Here is a 20,260-nt window from a genome sequence, read left to right as displayed (position 1 = left end):
CAGATGCAAGGAATATGAAATTAAAAAAGGAAAATGCTTGAAGCACTCGGCAAGTCTGGCAGCATCTGTAGAGGGAGAAATAGAGTTAGCATTTCAGGTTGAGGACCCTTCATCAAAACAAATTAGCTTTGGGTTGCAGAGAGAGTCACAGGCCAGATGAGGTGGGGTTCCCAAAGACAGGAAAAAGAGGTTATCTCTGATGGGATGAGATAAGGATTGACCAGGTGATCTCAATGTTTATGGAATGACAGGTCCTCCCCAGGTCATGACAGGGTTCCATTGCTGTGAATTGTTCAGAACCCTGTCAACTATTCGTAATCCGAACAGTTCACAATTTGGGAATGTGGCCGCCAACCAAGTTCCCACACAGCAAGAGATGCCTGCAGTGACCGGCAAGTTCATCCGTCCGGTCTCCCAAATGCTTGTTTGTATGTACAGGCTGTACATAAGTCGGCCATTTATGAGCTGGGGAGGACCTGTATCTAGTTAATAGATTAATGAGAGGAATTAGAGGGAGGCAGGAAACAAACAAAGGGATGCATTAAAGCTGTGAAATGCAGTTCAGCGCTGTTGTTGAAACCTGGAATCTAAAAAGAGAATGCAGGAAATGTTCAGCATGCCCTGTGGAGAGAGGAAATCTAAGATATGTTACAGATTTATAATCCAATCTGATATAGTTGATAAACCTGTACCAACATTATGATCATCAAGGGTCCCAGTATTCTAAGTCATTGTGCCATTCAGAAGCTGAAACAGTTATATTTTAAAGTCTTATGATGCTGTCAAATTTATTTTATAAAGCATGACAGTTCATACAATATTTATCTAGACATTCTTTCCTTGAGTACACTATGCTCATCAGCTTTTTTTTGTACAAAAATCTAACTTGCAGACAACATGTTTTTAGTTCATTAGGTTGTATGTTGCTTGTGCTTTTTTGCAAACGTGAAATCAACAGTGCTAATAAAAGGAGGCTCTTGCCTATGGTTGCTTGAGAATCAATGGAAGCAGTGAGACCCAACGTTTTCTTCACAATGCTAGAGCAATAATACTGTTTAGAAGTCTGAAATAGCACAGGATCCTAGAAATACTCAGCTCATCAAACAGCATAGATTGAGAGAAAAAGAGTCACGTGTAAAATCTACTTGCTCTGCACAAAGTCGTATGCTGAATATTTTTAGAACATACTTATATAATTTGACCCAAGTAATATTAAAAAAAAATAAACCACCTGTTCTATCACCAGGATGAGATTTATACTTTCAGTGCATATTCAGCAAATTTGAACCCATTTTGAATTTGTTATCATTCATCTTCCCAGTTTCATTTTGCCAAATGGAGAATCTGCTTGAATCAGTGCAGCCAAGCAGTGTTTTAGAAAGTAAATATTTTAAATTTTATTTTTTAAAATACATTTGAATCCCAGTTATGCTGATTCATATGCAGTGAACCTTGTATAATGCTTCTGAAATGTTACCTTCATGTTTATGTTATACACTGGTACCCAGCTTACCAATTGGGATGTGCTCTCAGGAGTGACAGCACAAGTGAAAAAGGTCATTACAGCATTATACAGTGTACTACCTGTATAGAGAGAGGTTACTGACAGTGCTACTGCACCAGGAACCTGGTGCAAATCCTTGTCCTCCCCGCTGCTGTGCATTACTATACCAGGAACTTGGTGTAAAACCCTGCCCTACACTGAACACCCACAGCAATGAATCATCCCGTGGCTTGGTGTGGAGAGGCTGCCAATTGGGGCTGGTGTTGGATGGGTTGGGGCAAATGGTGTGGTCACTTGGCTGTGAGATGTGAAGCATAGCTGGGGATTGGCAGTAGCTGCTCCATTTGTTGAGACTGCTTGAATGCTACAGTCTCATCACTTCCTATCAGAGGCAATGGAAGGTGCCTTCTCTCCCCCGCTCCCCATGCCCCCCCAATTCCACTCCCCCTCTGTGTTTGCTGTACAGCTCTCCCCAGCTTGGAGATTTCCCTATGGCAACAAGCTCTACAGACAGTCCATACAGTTGTGAGCAAGGGCTTTAATAACAGTAGTAATTCCATCATTTTGTATTTTGATATCCTTTCATTATGAATTAAGATTATCAAATGTTGGTACCAGTTCTCTGTCTCCCTGTTTTGCATAATCTTAATGGCCAACTTGTATAATATTTTTCAGGAACGTATCACCTGTGTAACCAGGATTACTTAATTATATGTAAGAATAGAAACCTGTTAAATTTGATCAATTATGCAGGAATGTATTTCTCATGAAAAGTAACCAACTTGCATCAATCCATTAGATGTAGGTAATTTGATTTCTAAACCATCATCTTTACTTAGTTTGGATCATGGTAGATTCTCAAGTTTTGTTTTAAATCATCCAAATGCTTTCAAAGCACACCTTGAATCCGAAAGATCCAAAATCATTTTTAGTACCCCCGTGAATTCACCTGAAGGTTATGGCCAATTTTGTGGACAGGATCTGCTTGCACCAAGATATTTTCATATCAGTTTTTTCTCAATACAATTAATGTCTAAAAATCAGTGACTACTTGTATCAGTTACGGAGTTCTTAGGCAGATTGTGCTGAAAAGTGCAAAACAATCCGGCTGATACTCCAGGCCTTAACATTTACCAGGTGCAGCAAAATGTTTGAAACTTTGGTAACAGTAGCATATAGTCAGTCATTTAAATTCAATAATAGAGAAAATAACTTCACTACTAAATGCGGCTAAATGTAGCTAAAGTTCATATTACCAGATCGTGCTGAAGGAAATCTTGATAAAAGTCCAACCCAGGCTTTCCTTTTCTAGGAGGAACAGCAGATTATTAATGCCAATTTATTACACTATTTAAGGTGAGAGGGGGTAGGATCAGAACAGCTGGGTACTCCTGACAGCAGGTGGCCGGGTTGTAAATAATACAACAAGCATTTGCACAGAAACGTGGATAGGAAAGAGAGGGATACAGGCCTAATCCAAGCAAATGGGATTAGCATAGGTATACATCACAGTCGGCAAGGATGAGGAAGGCCAAAAGGACCTGTTTCTGTGCTGTACATTTCTATGATTCTATGAACATGTGTGCAATCTGTGAATGTTTTCCTTTTGAGGAAACTTGCAGTGTTAGCAAATTCCTGTGAGTGCTCTGCCTATCCTCTGGGCTAGAGGAAAAGTATATGAAATCTTCCCTCCTCCTCCTTTATGGAGCTTGGGTGATCTCTCTAACGAAGTGGTGAGCATTGTGCTGTGAGATGTGGCATAGATCAGCAGCAGTAGTCTGGAATGACTCTGAGGTGCAGAAATTGTGAAAGGTCGTGACCTTGACCCCCACAAAGTAGTCCAGTAATATGTGGGCCTGTATTTGAGATTGCAGGAGACTCAAAGATATCAGTGAGGACTGTTGGTGAAGACCAATCTGTGCCAATCAGGGAAATCTAGCAATGAGCATGGATCTCGGTGAACTCTGGGTGATAATCCCTTCTCTACCTTCTCCCACATGGTCCCTGTGGCTGCCTGTGTTGGCTCTCATACCTCTGTTCCATTTCCATAGCATCCAGCAAGTGTTGGGTATAGACTAATGTATGAAGTGCAGAAAAGTCATTGAAGATGCAAGAAAGGCTCTGTAATATCTGATCAATGTCTACCCTTTAATTTGTGTGGTTCCAAGAGAAACTGAGCAAGTAAAATCAGTTTATTTCCACTGGTATAAAACACTGTAGTTTTTCAGACCAGCAAGATGGAAAGCCATGCTGGAGATGAATGAGATGAATATTAGGTTTTATATTATTTTTGACATCATTTGAGGAAGTCTTATACTGGAAAAGGTTTCTGATGTTAATGAAAATCCCCTTAGAAAGTCAGATTAAATTTTCACAAGCAGCTAAGGGGCAAATGGGCTTAATGTTATTGGACTTTATTTTCAGCTATCCTTTTCAGTTTCAGTGGGAAGAATTTTCTTTCAATGAAAGATTTTCTTCTTCTGTTTTTTCCCAGGTAAGCAGCAAACAAATCAAAGGAGAGTTGATGGGCACGTGAGAGAATAAGTTGGAGGGAAACGAAATAGGGAGTAGGACTGGTGTGATTACTTCTGTGGTGTAATGCATAAACAAATTCACAGGCTGTGTAACAAATTTTTTTTAAAAATTATCGCAGCCGGTGGACATATTCACTATGGGTGCTGCTTAGATGACAATATTGTGGACCCCAGTGTAAGGCTACAATTTACAGGGGCTCAGAAACCTCAGAAACAGCAACGTGCTGCTATTTACTTATCTTCAATGGCACGGGAAAAAGAGTATCATCAGAACAGTCCAGTTGGCAGGAGGTCCAAACCTCCCTTACCTGGCTGAATTTCTTCTACGTGTTAAAATACCAGTGTCTGAGGAGGCTCAGGCGGAGGAGTCAGATGCTGACTTACACATGGCTGGGGGTGCACAGGAAGGGCAAGATCTGTCCACTTCTTAGGCCAGGGTAGTCACACTTTACTAGAACATAGAACAGTACAGCACAGGAACAGGCCCTTCAATGATGTCTAACTCCCTTCTGCCTACGTGCCCATATCCCTCCATTCTCTGTATATTCGTGTGCCTATCTAAGAGCCTCTTAAACACCCATTTTTGTATCTGGCTCCACTACCCCCCTGGCAGCCCAGGGCAGGCACCGTAGTGTAGGGTAGGCACAGTAGTGTAGCGGTTAGCATAACACTATTACAGCACCAGTGACCCGGGTTCAATTCCAGCCGCTGTCTGTAAGGAGTTTGTACGTTCTCCCTGTGTCTGTGTGGGTTTCCTCCGGGTGCTCGGGTTTCCTCCCACATTCCAAAGACATACGGGTTAGGAAGTTGTGGGCATGCCATGTCGGTGCCGGAAGTGTGGCGACACTTGCGTGCTGCCCCAAAACACACTACGCAAAAAAGATGCATTTCACTGTTTTTTTTGATGTACATGTGACTAATAAAGATACCTTACATTCCAGACACCCACCATTGTGTATGGGGAAGAAAAAAAACTTGCCCTGTACATCTCCTTTGAACTTGCCCCCTCTCACCTTAAATGCATGCCCTCTTGTATTAGACATTTCGACACTGGGAAAATGATACCGGCTGTGTACGCTATCTATGCCTCTCATAATTTTATAAACTTCTATCATGTTCCCCCTCAGCCTCCGCTGCTCTAGAGAAAACAACCCTAGTTTGTCCGACCTTTCCTCATAGCCCATACCCTCTAATCCAGGCAGCATCCTGGTAAACCTCTTCTGCACCCTCTCCAAAGCCTCCACATCTTTCCCATTCTACATAGAACATAGAACAATCACAGCACAATTCAGGCCCTTCGGCCCACAAAGCTGTGCCGAACATGTCCCTACCCTAGAAATTACTAGGCTTACCCATAGCCCTCTATTTTACTCAGCTCCACGTACCTATCTAACAGTCTCTTGAAAGACTCTATCGTATCAGCCTCCACCACCGTTGCCAGCAGCCCATTCCACGCACTCACCACTCTGAGTAAAAAAAAACTTACCCCTGACATCTCCTCTATATCTACTCCCCAGCACCTTAAACCTATGTCCTCTTGTGGCCACCAATTCAGCCCTGGGGAAAAGCCTCTGACTATCTACCCTATCAATACCTCTCATCATTTTATACACCTCAGTCAGGTCCCCCCCTCATCCTCCGTCTCTCCAAGGAGAAAAGGCCGAGTTCCCTCAACCTGCTTTCATAAGGCATGCTCCGCATTCCAGGCAGCATCCTTGTAAATCTCCTCTGCACCCTCTCTATGGCTTCCACATCTTTCCTGTAGTGAGGCGACCAGAACTGAGCACGATACTCCAAGTGGGGTCTGACCAGGGACCTATCTAGCTGCAACAATACCTCACGGCTCCTAAAATCTGAATCTGAATTGAATGCAGTACTCCAGATGCAGCCAAACCAGTTTTATAAAGCTGACTTCCTGACTCGTGAAATCAATGCCTTGACTGATAAAGGCAAACATCCCATATGCCTTGTACAGCCACTTTCAGGGAGCTATGGACTTGGACCCCAAGATCCCTCCGTACATCACTGCTGTTAAGGGTCCCGCCATTAACTGTGTACTGTCCCTTTACATTTGATAGTGGCAATAATTTGATGATAGTGGCAATAAATTAGCACTGCCCTTAACTGCTTTATCTCAGGAAGCTTCTAGGGCACTTTTGGAGAAAATGCAATATCTCTTGGACAGTCTTGCATATATGCATCAGATGACCGACCATTGCCATTTCCTTTCCCAGCATAGCCAGTTATGTTGACTTGGCTTGCAGCTGAAGTAGTCAGAACGAGTGGGCATTCAGGTTTGAAACTCTGGCTTGATCCATGTAAAATCTATGTGCTTATTGACTGCACATACAGAGCAATGGGGACACCTTCGGATCACAGAGATCCTCATCAACTGGAAGGGCTTCCAATCCACCAACAAGCAGCTGGTTTGGAATGGCAAGTAGATCTTTCTGCATGGATACACAAGATTTGGGTTGCTGCCATGATGCCTTTATCCTGTGGCAGTTTTCCTTCCATATGCGTCATGTCTTCAAGCAGAGTTATCAGCTGGTTGCTTAGATACAAGTGATAGCCATTTAAAATATGGCAAACCATCAGCTTTAGATGCCCTGAGCAATCTGAAGGTGCCCTTCGTTACACAGCAGTCTGGTCTCCAGAATGATGGCCTTCTGTGCTCTGCACAACATTGTGCAGCAGTGAGTGAAGGGGGCACGAGTTGGAGAAGTCACAGCTTTGGATGAAGAGCAGGAACATTAGAACTGTACAGCACAGGAACAGGCACTTTGGGCCACAGTGTCCATCTACCCTCTCAATAATTTTTTATACTTCTATTGTGTCGCCCCTCAGCCTCTGACGCTCCAGAGAGAACAATCCAAGTTTGTCCAACCTCTCCCTATAGCTAATACACTTCAATCCAGGGAAAATTCTGGTGAACCTCTTCTGCACGCTCTCCAAAGTCTCTACATCCTTCTTGTAGTGTGATGACCAGAACTGCACACTCCAAATGTGGCCCAATCAAGTTTTATACAGCTGCAATATTACTTGCCGACATTTATACTCAACACCCTGACCAATGAAGGCAAGCATGCCATACGCTGCCTTTACCACCCTATCCACTTGTTTTGTTACTTTCAGAGAGCTAAGGACTTGCACTTCAAGTTCCCTCAGTACTTCATCGCTCGTAAGTGTCCTGTCGTTTACTGTGCACTTTCCTCTTGCATTTGACCTCCCAAAATGCAACACCTCACACTTGTCTGGATTAAAGTTCTTCTTCACCAAAACCCATTTGTTTGTAATGCAAGTCACCAACTTAAACTATCCTTCTTGCTAGACTCACTGAGCAAGTATTTGAGCTGAAGCTTGCAAAGTACATGTCCTGCACCCTCTGGGTGAGTGATATCCTCCTCTAAGGGCACATTGTTTTCATTCTGCTGCACTATGAAAGGCCCTATGGTGAATTAGAACTATCAAGGTGAAAGTATTTAAGGTTATCATTTGTAAACTTAAATTTGAGCATGCTGCTAATTTTAAGCCTATCTGAGTGAATGTTGCTGCAATGCAGCTGGATGAGAGGGTCACCTACCACAAGACAGCTGAGGCTCTCATTTCCTGGTCTCCAAAGTCCAAGAAATAACGTTCATTCATGCCAGTTATCTTCAAGGCTACCACCTTTGTAAATGTGAGTTACATTGTGGCTGGAGGGCTTCTCGGTACTTCTGCAAAGGGAGCCTGAAGAAATCCGTAAGAGCTGATTTCAGTAACATTTTTTTAAGCAAAGTGTTTAGAATCTGCATGGAGTGGCTAACATAGATTAAGTAGTTTCATATTTTGGACTCCAGGACTGTTTCAATACCTTGTCAACAGATAAGTGAAACAGAAGTTATATAAATGCTCAGATCCTAATATGTGCCAATTCCACAACACTTTCCCCGTAACCTAAATATTTTATTTGAGCAAAGAGATCATCGGCGATAAACAGATGGGAGCAGCTGTGCTACTGGATAAGCAGGGCAGCTGGTATATTTCACTCAGGATAAAACTTCATATCTACAGCTCAGTTTATCCACGTCTCCAGTAGCTGTTAAAGATTACATTTATGGTGTCAAAAAATCCTGAAAACTCAATTTTTTTGTAAATACAGAGCATGTTGGTGAAATGCCCATTTACTCTTGTACTCTTGGGGGCCTGGTTGAGAAACTAAAGAACTTAGAAAAACGTAGTATACATTGTCAAGACTGACATGATTTTGGATCAACCTGTCTCCAAGGCCTCAACCCTCTCCTTTCATTTATGGTCAATTAGGAAATAAAATATTTGAATTGATTTTTTTTATCCTATTTTCAGTTAGAAGCTTGTATTTGTGATATAGAATACACCTTTGTGGCATCAACATCAGAGTAGTCTTTTCCTCCAGTGACTGAACTATTATAAAAGTGGCCATGAAACCAAATGGTTTTATAATGCATTTCAAAATGCAGCATGTGCTTATAGACAGAGATTTGTTTCTGACCAGCTTGTTCATAAGAAACTTGTATTAAACCAAAAAATATTTTCTAATTTTACTTAACCTCTTCAGAATTGAGTTAAAACTTTACAATCAACTGGTTAGGCCTGATATTATGCTGTACCATTTTGTTCTACTCCAGCTTTGAATTAAGTAAAACTATTTTTAACTTTTTCCCATTAAAACTAATAAATAAGGATAATAACAAAAATGATGAATGTGATGGAGGAGATTAAAGCTGCATTTACTGAGCAGCTATCAATAACTGATTATTAGTATAACAGGAACTTAACTGGAAGTAAGTCAGTTAAATTAATAGAGGTATGGTACTAGGTGATTTAGTGAGTTGCAGTCCTACCTTGCACTTATACCAAAAAATTGGCAGCAAACAAGAGGGCAGTGGAGTCTATTGAGCCTACAGCTTTAGAGAGTGAATGCCAGAGCTCCAATGCCCAGGCAGCTGCACAAAGCAGCCAATGGTCTAGCAATAAAAAACAGGAAGTCAAAGGCTAGAATTGGAAGGATGCGCAAATAATAGCGGGACTTGTTATAGAATTTTGGATGAGTTAAGAATATGGAAAGTTAGACGCAACCAGATCATCATTGGAATAGTTAAGTAGAGAGGTAGCAAAATCGTGGATGAGAGTTTCAGTATTGGATGAGTTAAGGTGGAGCACTATTGGACAATGATATGGAGGCACAAGTAGGCAATCTTAGTGATGGTAGTTTGAAATTCATCCTGAGTTCAGATGACAAGGTCGTGAATGGTCTTTTCAGCCTTGGACAGCTACCAGGGAGTGGGGTAGTGTTTGTGGCATGGCCTCAGAACAATGATTTTTGTCTTACCAATATTTAATTGGAGGAATTTACAGCTCACCCAGGATTGAATGTCAGACAAGTATCGGGCAGTGGAGAGTTTGAGAGGATAGAGCTGAGTTAGGGCTTGGTCTCCGAACTGTTTTTGGATAATGCTGCTAGCGGAAGCATTTGATTGTAAAAGGCAGGGTGGGGGTGAGGGGGAAAGTTCAGATTCTTGACCACACCAGAGTTAATAGTGCAGGAGTAGGAAGAGAAATCCTTGCCGATCACTCTTGGATTATTGTGGGATAGATAAGAACGGAACCAGAGTGCAGTCCTACATGACTAGACGATAGCAGTATTGAAGACTGCAGATGAATAAATAGGAAACATAGTTTACAATGGTGGCAATCACATTAACTGTCATTTAACGATCTGCCTCAATGGAATAAATATTTTCTTGGATTCAAATAATAAATGGGATTGGCTAGTCTCTATACTTCTGTTATTAATTTGTAAGCACAAGTCCACCTTTGATTCTGTATTAAGTGGCACTGGTTATCTCCATTTGATGCCAATACATAATGAAGGTCACACTTGTACATTATAGTATGTTGTGCCCAAGTTTAATGGTATATTGAGGCAATTTAGCAGGCATTATCATCCTATATGAAATGCAAATTCTTTTCTAAGTAGGTGGTGGAATTATTTGTTTTATATATGGTGTCCACTGCATTTCAATATTGATGTATTCAGTTATTGCATCAAATTGTACTACATGCCAATTCTTTGCAAACAGAATATTGAATATGGATTGTAAATCGTATTGGTTCTGAAATAAATGTGTTAGTGGGTGGAGACAAAAAAAAGTAAACCAAAACATGATTGAATGTAATCATGCTTAGTACAGAATTTGTTTGCATCCCATGACTATGGCAAAAACGTAATTGTAATGTCTTAATGTGCAGTATGTGTTTTCTCCTGTCCTGTGTTGTAATGCTGATTCATTTTACAGTTTCCCACTGAAAATTTAACTTTCAGCATTTTTTTAAACTATATCTAAGAATTTGTTTTTGTAGATGTTAAGTTAGGAGATAAATGTACAAAATAGAATTTGTTATGTAGCTGATGTAACTTTTTTTGCAATAAACCCATATTTCATGGTTTCCATTTAATTTTCAAATTAAAATTCTAATCCATTATAGTAATAAATATACTCTTAACCCCTCTGAATTTTCATGATCACCCCAAATTTACCAAGTAAAACTGGGATGAAGAGCATGGTAGCATTGTGGTTATATTAGTAGATTAATGGTCCACTAAGGGAGCTATGAAAACTACATTCAGGTAATTAAATAAAACTGGAATAAAAAGCTTGTATCAGCAGTGGTGAACATGAAATTGTGAACCACAAAGCTTTTTACAATATTCTGGCAAACATTTGATAAGGATAGTAGATCTTCCATTTTTATCCTCCCTTGCCCCATAAGTGATTCCAGAGTCCAGATCCACAAATAATGTGGTTAAATCTTAACTGTCCTCTGGAATGATACAGTGAATCAGGCAATTTAAGGGCAGTAAATACAAGCTGTCTGTTATGCTCACATCCAATGATTTAATATATAAAAAGAAAGCTAAGATTTTAGATGAAATACCCATCTACAGTAGTGAGTCACATTGTCTCTACAAATTGATTTTCTTAATGATGTAGGTGAACATTATTGTATGATTGAAAATATTTCTTGACAATCTGAAATGTTAGTATTTATATTGGATTATCTGCAATGTTTTCTCAAACTAGTGCTAAGTATTTCGAATGGTGGTAGGGCCAAGATCATCAGGCCTCTTGAAACATTGAGAGACTGTAGGGTCATTCAGAATAACATGCACAATTGAATAAAACTGGAAAACAGGTGATTCATTATTTTTTGTGCTCACTAAAATATTCCAAATTATATCTTACTATCTAGCTTTTTTAAATATTACATCAACTCTAACACCACTACATGAACAAATCTATATTATTGATTTTATAAAGGTAGCAAAACTTTGTTCAGATTGTCTGTTGTTTTTGACCTTTACAAATTTTTGGCTCAAAAATCAATGTCTAGAACTTTTTTCTGATAATCTTCATTTGTCTAAAGTTGTTTATTAGGACAACTGATACGTCTGTCTTCTGTGCATATTCTCACTTCAATTTCTTTTTCTTTTCATTTTCGCCTACCGTCTGGCTTTGATTTCACAACTCAGTGCATGGTGGGAAGGGTATTAGGTTTACCCATAGCGAGGAGGTTTATCCTGAAAAGGGTATGTTTAAGCTTAATGTTGCCATTAATGGCAGCATTAGAATGTCTGGACTTGAAACAACTGTTGAGTTGATACCTAAGTGGGACATAAGAATATAGTACTAAGCAACCCACACTGAGCAGTCCTTGTGCATGTTTTTTGCAGCAAGCAGCTTTCTACAGATAATCAACACACAATGTAGTGACTTGCTTGTTACAATTATAATTAGGGAGGACTTTTTCATTTGGGTTAAAGAAAAAGGTCTCTGCAAGAACCTGAAATGGAATTTCCTCTGAAATAATGTATTCAGTTTGTAAGGAGAGAAAGAAAATCAAGGTTTGAATATCTTTTGAGGAGCAGAAGCTCTTAGATCTACAAAATCTATTGTTTTTATTTAAAATCATATCACTATTTGGCTTGAATATATTGTGTAATTTTGAAGTCACCCTTATTGAATTCCAACTCCCAACAAACTGAATTAATGCATTTGTCATGCAGATTCGAATGTAAACTGGTGTCTGTTATTTTTAATTGCATCAAACTCACCAAAACAGAACCAGTGGCATTATGATGGCTGAAACATTGCTTGCATTGGGTTGGAGGGAGAGAAAGTGTATTTTAATTGGTTAGGTTTATGCATGTAACTCAATGGGCTGTCCTAGTTACTAGTCTTTCACTGGGGCTCACTTCGCACATAGTGAATTTTGCACTGAATGCTTTACATAGAGTTCATAATTACTATTAAATGGCCTTTTAAATGTTTTTGCAATTTTATAGGATCTGGTGTGGATGATCCAGTGGGAGAAGTGTCTGTCCACGTCGAGCTTTTCACACATCCAGGAACTGGAGAACACAAGGTCACAGTTAAAGGTTGGTTGTAATGAACATCATCCACGCCCCAAACCTTGCTATTCATGTCAAAAAAACATTAAGTTTTACCAACAAATGCATTCATAATAATCAGCAGGTGTAGAGCACACTATCCCTTGCTCCTGTTTCATCATTCATTAAGATTGTAGCTGACCCTGTGCCTCAAGTCCACTTTGCCACACAATCCACACATCTTTTGACTTCAAATATTAATGCAGCTTTTGATCTCAGCCTCAAATACATTGAATGAATGACTATTCACGACCTTTATAGATTTACAACCATTTGTTGGGGGGAGAACAATCTTCTCGTCTCAAGAGACCAATTATCCTGAAAGTCTGCTCCAAAGCTTTAGACTCTGCTAACAGAGGAAAAAGTGCGTCAGTATCTACCGTCTCTTATGTGTCTTAGTAAAATCATCTCACATTCTTGTAATCTCCAGTGTGCATAGGCTTAAACTCATTTTTATAGGAGTCGAGCTTGGTTGCTAGAATGTGTAACAGCCCAATTGCTTAATACTTATAAATAGATTTTTTTATATCTGAAATAATATTTGTATTGTGTTCATTCTTGGTCAGTCTTTTTTTAAAAAAAGGTCTTTAAGATAACTGTAGTTTAACTTGGCAACACTTCCCTGTACTCATTATTCTCACAGAAAAAACACTGGAAACTCAGTGAAAACATTTTGCTAATTTTAGAGAGCATGTATCTGTACTATATGTAATATTCCTACCATTGTTCAAAACTGCTATCTAATAATGAATAGCTTGCATAATCTTCAGTTATGCTTGATAATGCAAATGAAACCACAAAATGAGCTAATAGTGATAGATTAAGTATTGCAAGAACAACTGTGACCTTTGCATTTGACTAACTTGTTAATCAACCGAAATACTAGCCTGAGGAAAATGTATTTAAATCTATTCTTGGGACTCACAACTACATTCTCCTCTTTACAGTTGTGGCTGCCAATGATCTAAAGTGGCAAACAACTGGTATCTTCCGTCCATTTGTTGAAGTTAATATGATTGGCCCTCACCTAAGTGACAAGAAGAGAAGGTTTGCCACCAAATCCAAAAACAACAGCTGGGCTCCAAAGTTCAATGAAACCTTTCAATTGTATGTATCTTTTTCATTCTGTTTTTAGCAAAATATTTCCTTTTAAATAACCTGTTGGTTACTCCAAAGACCATGCATCATATTTAGCCATTTCTTCTCATTGAAGTAGTGGGCAGCTATTTCAGTAACTCAGTGGGACTGTTTTTTCTTCATACTGCTCAACTTCAGTCTAAACAGTCAAGACTGGGCCCAGTGGAAATAGTCTGATTTTTTTCTTTCCCCCCATTTGTCTGAGATTATTCCAATTGGAGGAACAGAGGGATCTTGGGGTCCAAATCTATAGATCCCTCAAAGTTGCTGTGCAATTTGATAGGGTGGTTAAGACAGCGTATGGTGTGCTGGCCTTCATTAGTCGGGGGATTGAGTTCAAGAGCCGCGAGGTAATGTTGCAGCTCTGAATCTCTGGTTAGACCACACTTATTGTGGTCTTGTGGAGTATTGTTTAGTTCTGGTCACCTCATTATAGGAAGGAATTGGAAGCTTTAGAGAGGGTGCAGAGGAGATTTACCAGGATGCTGCCTAGATTAGAGAGCACGTCTTGTGAGGAAAGGTTGAGCGAGCTAGGGCTTTTCTCTTTGGAGCAACGCAGGATGAGAGGTGACTTGATAGAGATGTATAAGATAATAAGGGGAATAAATAGAGTGGACAGCCAGCACCTTTTCCCCAGAGTGGCAATGGCCAATACCAGAGGACATCAGTTTAAGGTCAGAGGAGGAAAGTTTAAGGGAGATGTCAGAGGTAGGTTTTGTTTTTAAAAACACAGTGGTGGGTGCCTGGAACTCACTGTCGGGAGTGGTGGCAGAGGCTGATACAATAGGGACTTTTAAAAGACTTTTAGATAGGCAGATGGATATAAGAAAAATGGAGGGCTGTGTAGGAGGGAAAGGTTAGATTCATCATAGAGCACATTTATACAGGTCAGCACAACATCAAAGGACCCGCACTGCTGTACTGCTACAAACTTGGTGGACAAGGATAAATTACCTTTGGCAATCACATAAAAGTTGTTTTTAGACTTTGTTGAAACCATTTTAGTACTTGAGAAAGTTGCAGAAATTCAACAGTACTTTGGGAAAGAGGGAAACATTTGAGGCAATAATACTTTCAAAGGTTGAGCAGAAAGGGAAGTTAGAAATGGGGGTGTAAGGATTAATTCTGCTTTTCCTTAAAACAAAAAGAGGTTGGTTAAAAATAGGAGATGTAAAAGGAAAATAAAACCCAAGGGGAAGCAAACTTACCAAGTCTCCAGCAAGTTTATTTCACTTTGGGCTGCTATTATAGTTCATCTGTGCTTCAAAGTTGTACTACCTTCCAAATCTAGTCTCAATTGTTTCAACTTGAAGTAATTGTTCCTGCAACTTTAATCAATATTAACTACAAGCAAAATGTTAGGTTATTGAATGAAATGCTATACAGCAAGTTGGTGGGGATATTGAGATACATAAACATATGGTAAAACTAGAGGTAGTGTAATTAATTGCTTTTTCTTCTCCAGCACATTGAGCGCTGAGGATGGCCCAGAATGTTATGAAGTCCAGATTTGTGTGAAAGATTACTGTTTTGCCAGAGAAGATCGGAGTGTTGGCATCGCTGTAATGCAGCTGCGAGATATTGTCCAGAAAGGAAGCTGTGCCTGCTGGCTAGCTCTTGGCCGCAGGATTCACATGGACGAGACAGGATTAACTGTCCTCAGGATACTTTCACAAAGAAACAATGATGAGGTGGCAAAGGAATTTGTAAAATTGAAGTCTGATATTCGGTCTGCTGAAGAGGGCAGTTGAAAAAGGTGGCCAATCTCAAAACGTAGATCAGAATTTAAAACTTCAATGTCTTAAGCTCTTTGGAGCTTCAGTTTTCTCATCTAAATGAAGCCACATGCCCCAAGTAAGCAAAAAACAAAATCAGGAGGCCCGATTTAAGTTTTGGTATGTGCATGTCTCTGTGGTTGATTTTTTTCTTTGCCAGTGTGGACAATTAAATTTTACTTTTTGTTCATGAGAGGCAGCACCCAGCCCCTTAGAAATCTAAGTATTCATTTGGAGTAACAACTGGATTAACTTTTACCTTAAGGTTAATGTCACTTGTGTAAATAAATCCCGCATGACTCTACTGAGCCTGTGTACAATGAGCACTGTGATCCTGTCCTTGTGGAGAGACCTACAGCTGAAAGAACTTGTATACCTCTTGTGAAAAGCCTCAGTTAACCTTTCTCTTCAACACCAAACTGCCAAAGTGTCTTTATATTCACTGGTGTAACCAATTTCTAACACATTCCACAGTATTTCCTGAACAGATTGTTAATCTGAGCTGTATTCACAAATAGGCTCAGTATTTTACAAACAGTTTAGGATTAGACACAAGTTTTTGCATTTAATTGACTGCATTGCAAAAAAAGTGTACAACAATGACTTCTGATGTAATCAGTGAGAGTGGAAAGATTAATATCTGAAAGCTAATCCAAGGCCAAGACTATCAAGTCTTAAATCAGTAGTGGGATACAGCCATCTGGACTGGCCATTTCATGCACTGTTTAGCTGAAATATATTACTGTAATAAGCGTGACTAGCTTAGTGTAAAATATTTTCAATTGTGGCTAAAATTACACTAATTCATCCACCTAGGTACTGTCCTTAATATTTCTTTTTACACTTCAATTTTATTCCATTAAGCCTACTGCTATGCATTTATTCTAACCTTGGCCAAAATTAATATTTTCTTCTTTGCTGCCAGACAAATTAGGGGATATTATTTGTAATTTTTTTTTAAATATATAGACCAAGGATCTAAAGAGGGTAAGAAAGCAAGGCTCAGAAGATTATGAATAGAAGGCATAAAGAAAGTCCTTGGAGTGTACATTAGTGATACTAATGCAATACATTGGAAATATTTGGCACCTTCCCGCCCCCACCAAAACAAGGAGGAAAGCTAACGTATGCAATATTGGGATTCAGAGTCACTCGCATCAAATGCTGTCACATAAATAATGTGTGCTCAAGGGTTTGGTGCTTCTGTCCTCTCCTCCACACCCACCCAACTCCAAGCGGGAGTTTGCTACTTGGATTGCCAAAATAACTACATCTTTAAGTAAACACTTAAGAGCTGTAAGGATGCAGAGTTCATTAAGTACTTACCTTTGAAAATTGACTTTCATTGGCCAAGATTTTGCAAACATTTCCAGAGCAGTGCCAGCACGTGTAGGAGCCCTGGTGAACATGGAAGTCCAGATTTTCCTTGACCAACCTTTCACAGGAGCTTGCTGGAATACCACAGCACTTATGGTGGGACACCTACTCTGGGATCCTCTGCCAGATCTAATTTCTACTGCAATCTCATACCCACAAGGAATTCTAATGGCAAGTTAATTATATTTCTCATTTGCTTGCAGTAATATTTAAATAATTAAAAGGGCTTTTAAATTAAAATTAACATTTAGTTTTTGAATGCTTCTGAACATCAGAAATATTCAGAAACACTGAAGAATATTGATGGCCTTGACATATGACAAAACTGGGGGCAGGCTGTGCCAATCAGTTTCCCCACCATCACTTCCCCAGGACTCCTGTGGACAGGGCTTAATTTGGTTGTGCTTGGGCCAGATGATGTCAAACACTATCATTGCATGGCTTCAGGACTTCTCCATTCAACAAGATTACTGCTCCTGATGTGGGCCCAAGTAAGTGTGCAGTAATGAAGTATCTCAACTCAATTCAACAAATTTCAAAGCATACAGTAAGACTCCAAATAATCCAGCACCATTAAGACTTGGGTGGTGCTGATCTGGCAAGACTATTGGATGTTGTTTTCCCCATGATACCCCAACACACACTTAAATTTACTTTTAACATGTTACACAGTAATATAATAAGTTTTCCACTAAGCCTAGGGAATGTGGGAAACAAGATCCTGGTGAGCCAAATGCTGATTATTGACGAGTTTTACTGTAGTGGCTTTTAGTAGATTTTTCAAGTAACAAAAAATTAAAAGTTCAGCATAGCTCACACCAGGAAAAGTCAATTTTTCCAGTTAGTCTGCATGGCAAAATATGTTTGGGGATTTTTTTTTTATTAAAAAAGATGCTTCGTTAACACAGCTGACTCCAGCACAGGAACAGGTCCTTCAGCCCACCACGGCTGTACTGACTATGACACCAATCTAAACTAATCCCATTTGTCCACACATGGTCTTTATCCCTCCATTCCCTGCCTGTTCATGTACTTGTCTCAATGCCTCTTAAACATTGGTATCATATCTATTTCCACCATTTCCCTGGCAGCACGTTGCAGGCACTGACCACTGTGTAAAAACAAACTTGTCAATCTCCTTTAAACTTTCCCACTCTCACCTTAAAGCTATGCTCACTAGTATTTGACATTTCTACCCTGGGGAAAAAGACAGTTATTGCTTTAACAGTCAGCTAAGCCTTGCTCCCTGGTGAAACCTAGCACAGGTTCAGTGTAGATTTTCCAGTGCGAGTTACCTTGGAAAATGTCACGTTAAGTGGTTAGATTTCCTCAGGAAATCCAGACATGCATCTTCCCATAACTAGAATAGCAAGTCAACATTGATGGCCTTTTCAGGAGTAAAACATGTCTGAACACATTTAATATCACCAATCTAAATTCATAAGCACATGCAGAAAAGTCATAAGTCAAAACTCTTCAGTCATTTGTACCTGATTGCAATCATTAAAATTAAGACACTCAAACATTTACTTAATTTTGGAAGCAATTTTAAGGCAAAGCACAGAAACGAAAACTTGCCAGATTTGAAAAGGCACTTCAAACTGATGCATCATCATCTATAATGTTTAAAAAGTGACCTGGAGACTTCTGATCCCCCTGGCATTTTTCAGTATGATTTCATTTTTCTTTATGCACAAAATGATAATGTACCACTTCTAAATATTTACTCTTGGCCTTCTCTTGATCAGGGGAAAAAAATAGCAACATTGATTACTTATTTGATGTCATCTTACCCAAAGCAACAAGCAAGTATTTCCCATTCAGTATACAGGCAAACTGGCCTTCTCTCTAGTCTATGGTTGGGGGGGGGGGGGGTAATATTAGAATAATAATTCATAGATAATAGATAAAGTGATAAAGTTACATTTTATAGGAGCAGAATTTTCATTCTCTTCAAAGACTGAATTTATCCTACTTCATCTTATGTCTGGATGATAGATGAATCATTCACAATTTCTCCTGTAGCTCTTATGTATTTTTATTAAAAAAGCTTTTGTCTAATCCTAGGGGGCGCCTCAAAATAAACTTTGCTTTGGGTTTAAAGCCACATTGCAATGCCAACTGTGGTATTCTCACATGTTCAATGGGTGACACTTGTTTTGCTGCCTTATGTGCTAAGTTAATGTACAAATTATTTTCTTTTGAGGGAGTGCATGACAGTAAAATTCAATGAAGGATATGGCACTTTATGGCTGAATAAATTATTTTGTTGAAGACTTGTTGGAAAAATAGCATGAAACAAATTTTTTTTTAAAAAAGTCATTTATCAAAATGGTGTTTTTGATAAGTTTTCAGCACCCAGCATGCTGAAAATAGTTTCCAAATACTGAATAGCACATCATGATGAGAAGCAATTTCATTGCAACAACTAATGTTCCGAGATGAATCATGTGGCATGATTTGCACTAGTACTACATTCATGTTTAAGATCCTATTCTGAACAAGTCTTCACACATTGCAGATTTTTTCTTTTCTCTGGTTTGTTTTCTTTAAAAAAAATAATCAAACATTTGTTTATTGGTTAGCAGCTAAGGAACTTGTGCATACACCCAAGCAAGTTTGGCATCCTCTTAGAATAAACTTTTAACCCAATTTCTCTTAATATTAACTTGTTTCAATTTCTTGGATTAATCCACTTTTACACTAGCATTTAAAAAAACTTCAATTTAAACAGAATCAGAAATTGATAGTTTTTAAAAGCAGAACAAAGTGGCATCAACGTCACATCTCAGCAAAGGTGATTAACTATACTAGATTAAGTACTGCATTTTATGGTTCAAAAACACTGGTGCCTGTTTACTCGGGTAGGAATAAGTCATGCTATACTATTCTTGGATCTTGAGGACGGGCTGTGGAACAGTAGAGCAAAACCAGCCGTATCACTTCAACAAGTCTCTTAAAATGCATATTTGCCATATTGGGAAAGAAGGATGTTAGTGTGCATGATGTTCTTTCAAACCAGAAATGTGTGACAACAGCCCACAACACTGATGCTAACATGCACAAGGATCTTTTTGTTCCTCTTCAATCGCCTAGGTAGGGGAGGAATGAGTAACAGCAGATTGATTTAATTTCTGGTGCACTTTAACAGCATGTTGCATGTAGCACTAGCTCCTTAGCAGGTCGCTTAAAAAGATCATAAAGTTGGCTGCAAACAAATGTGAGCAACATTTGCATAATTTCCACCAGAAGGATGCATTAAATTTATCACAGCTGCTGCCACTTTCCTGCACAGCAAACTAATTAGCTGCCAGCCCTTAAAGGCACACTTCCCACAGAAGGATATGGTGTTACATGTTACAGCTGCCACAAGGGTGTGAAGGAACTGAGGTTCAAGGAGAGATGAAGTGCTGATGCATGCCAAAAGCAAGAAACCAAATACAATGGAGCAATGCTATGAAAA

The 20,260-nt window shown here is 39.3% G+C and overlaps 1 protein-coding gene across 1 annotated transcript in view; it reads left to right on the top strand.

Annotated features, from left to right (window-relative positions):
* Positions 1 to 19,465, top strand: part of LOC127582541 (protein unc-13 homolog A) — a 261,016-nt gene extending 241,551 nt beyond the window's left edge. The window contains exons 38-40 of the mRNA XM_052037881.1: positions 12,404 to 12,496; positions 13,456 to 13,615; positions 15,111 to 19,465. Coding sequence (XP_051893841.1) covers positions 12,404 to 12,496; positions 13,456 to 13,615; positions 15,111 to 15,396 — 539 coding nt within the window. The 3' untranslated portion in view covers positions 15,397 to 19,465. The remainder of the gene's footprint in view (positions 1 to 12,403; positions 12,497 to 13,455; positions 13,616 to 15,110) is intronic.
* Positions 19,466 to 20,260: the final 795 nt, after the last annotated feature.

Source organism: Pristis pectinata, chromosome 24 (assembly GCF_009764475.1).
Source record: "Pristis pectinata isolate sPriPec2 chromosome 24, sPriPec2.1.pri, whole genome shotgun sequence".
NCBI lineage: Eukaryota > Metazoa > Chordata > Chondrichthyes > Rhinopristiformes > Pristidae > Pristis > Pristis pectinata.
Note: the sequence above shows the minus strand (reverse complement) of the source record. Positions and strands in the feature narration are given on the sequence as shown.